This window comes from Verruconis gallopava, assembly GCF_000836295.1.
Source record: "Verruconis gallopava strain CBS 43764 unplaced genomic scaffold supercont1.112, whole genome shotgun sequence".
NCBI classification, from domain to species: domain Eukaryota; kingdom Fungi; phylum Ascomycota; class Dothideomycetes; order Venturiales; family Sympoventuriaceae; genus Verruconis; species Verruconis gallopava.
In genome coordinates this window covers 5,756-7,041 of record NW_015622248.1, presented here as the reverse complement: position 1 = coordinate 7,041, position 1,286 = coordinate 5,756, and the positions used below count along the sequence as shown (strand labels likewise).

The window sequence follows — 1,286 nt, the reverse complement described above, 5'->3', positions numbered from 1 at the left end:
GAAGAGGATGACGAAGAGGATGACGAAGAGGATGACGAAGAGGACGACGAAGAGGACGACGAAGAGGACGACGAAGAGGACGACGAAGAGGACGACGAAGAGGACGACGAAGAGGACGACGAAGAGGATGACGAAGAGGATGACGAAGGCGAAAGAGAGAGGGCAAAGGAAGCGAAACAAGGCGATAATCGAGAGCAGTGCAAAGCTGTGCCAGATGACCAGAAAGATGAAAGCGAAAGCCCTGACGTAACCGTAAGTGGCGGAAACATTTACCAGACTCAAGGCACGATTGATACTTTGGCCGTCGCTAATGATCTTGAATGATCGTGATGTTTTGGGATCGAGACTTGTAAATTATTGCTTCTAATTTAGGGATTAATATAATGGCGCTTTGGAAACGGTATAACATCTATCCCTTGGTGCTCGGACACCCTCCGTAGCGGCGTAGGAATTTTATTATCTAACACAACACGTTATGCAGCTAGCTAAATGCGAGATTATCGTTCTAACGAGGTCGGTCTTGGCAAAGTTCTACTGTAGCTAGCGGGGGGAACAAATCCCAGAATCGGGGGAACAAATCTCAGCAGCCCACCTATGCACGAGTCTCATCGGGGACAATTGAGACTGAACATATGATAAGGAGAATAGGTGTCGCACTGTGGCGCTAGCGATGCTAGGCAGTGCTGAGGACTGCTGTGCGCGGCGTATCAATAAGCTACAGAAGATGATAGATGGATAGAAAACTAGATAATTGAGAGGATAGGAGGTGGTCCTTTTATTGACTATCTGCAATGTGAGAGATCATTGTGGGTTGTGGTTGTGGTTGTGGTTGTATCTTCTTAAGTGATCTCGCTCAAGCGATGGCCAACTAAGGCGCTAGATTAGTCAGGTGCACGTGACCTGCGACAGAAGGACAGACGGCTGCTGAGATTTGTCCCCCCTTTGAGATTTGTCCCCCCCACTAGCTGTAATGTAATTTAAATCACTGTAAATGACTTAGCGTATAATAATACACCGCGCTTCAGGGGCAACGTCATCAATAAATTTATATCTATAAAGATTCTTCAATTACCAGTAGCAACTATAGAATCCATCCCTGACGTACGGAACACCCCATGCAAAGGAACAAGACACCCTTACCAGCCACGTCAAATTCTCTCCTTCAAGTTCACGAACATGAAACCACTAATGCACTGTTTTTCAGCTATATTTATTTATATCAGCAATATGCGATAGGAAAATTACCATAGTTTTGGATATTATTTTCGTTATCTTCTTCACAGCAT

The 1,286-nt window shown here is 45.3% G+C and overlaps 1 protein-coding gene across 1 annotated transcript in view; it reads left to right on the top strand.

Annotated features, from left to right (window-relative positions):
- The window catches only part of PV09_09656 (uncharacterized protein), a gene marked incomplete at both ends in the record, with an annotated part of 870 nt that extends 546 nt beyond the window's left edge, over positions 1–324 (top strand). The window contains one exon of the mRNA XM_016363759.1: positions 29–324. Coding sequence (XP_016208410.1) covers positions 29–324 — 296 coding nt within the window. The remainder of the gene's footprint in view (positions 1–28) is intronic.
- Positions 325–1,286: the final 962 nt, after the last annotated feature.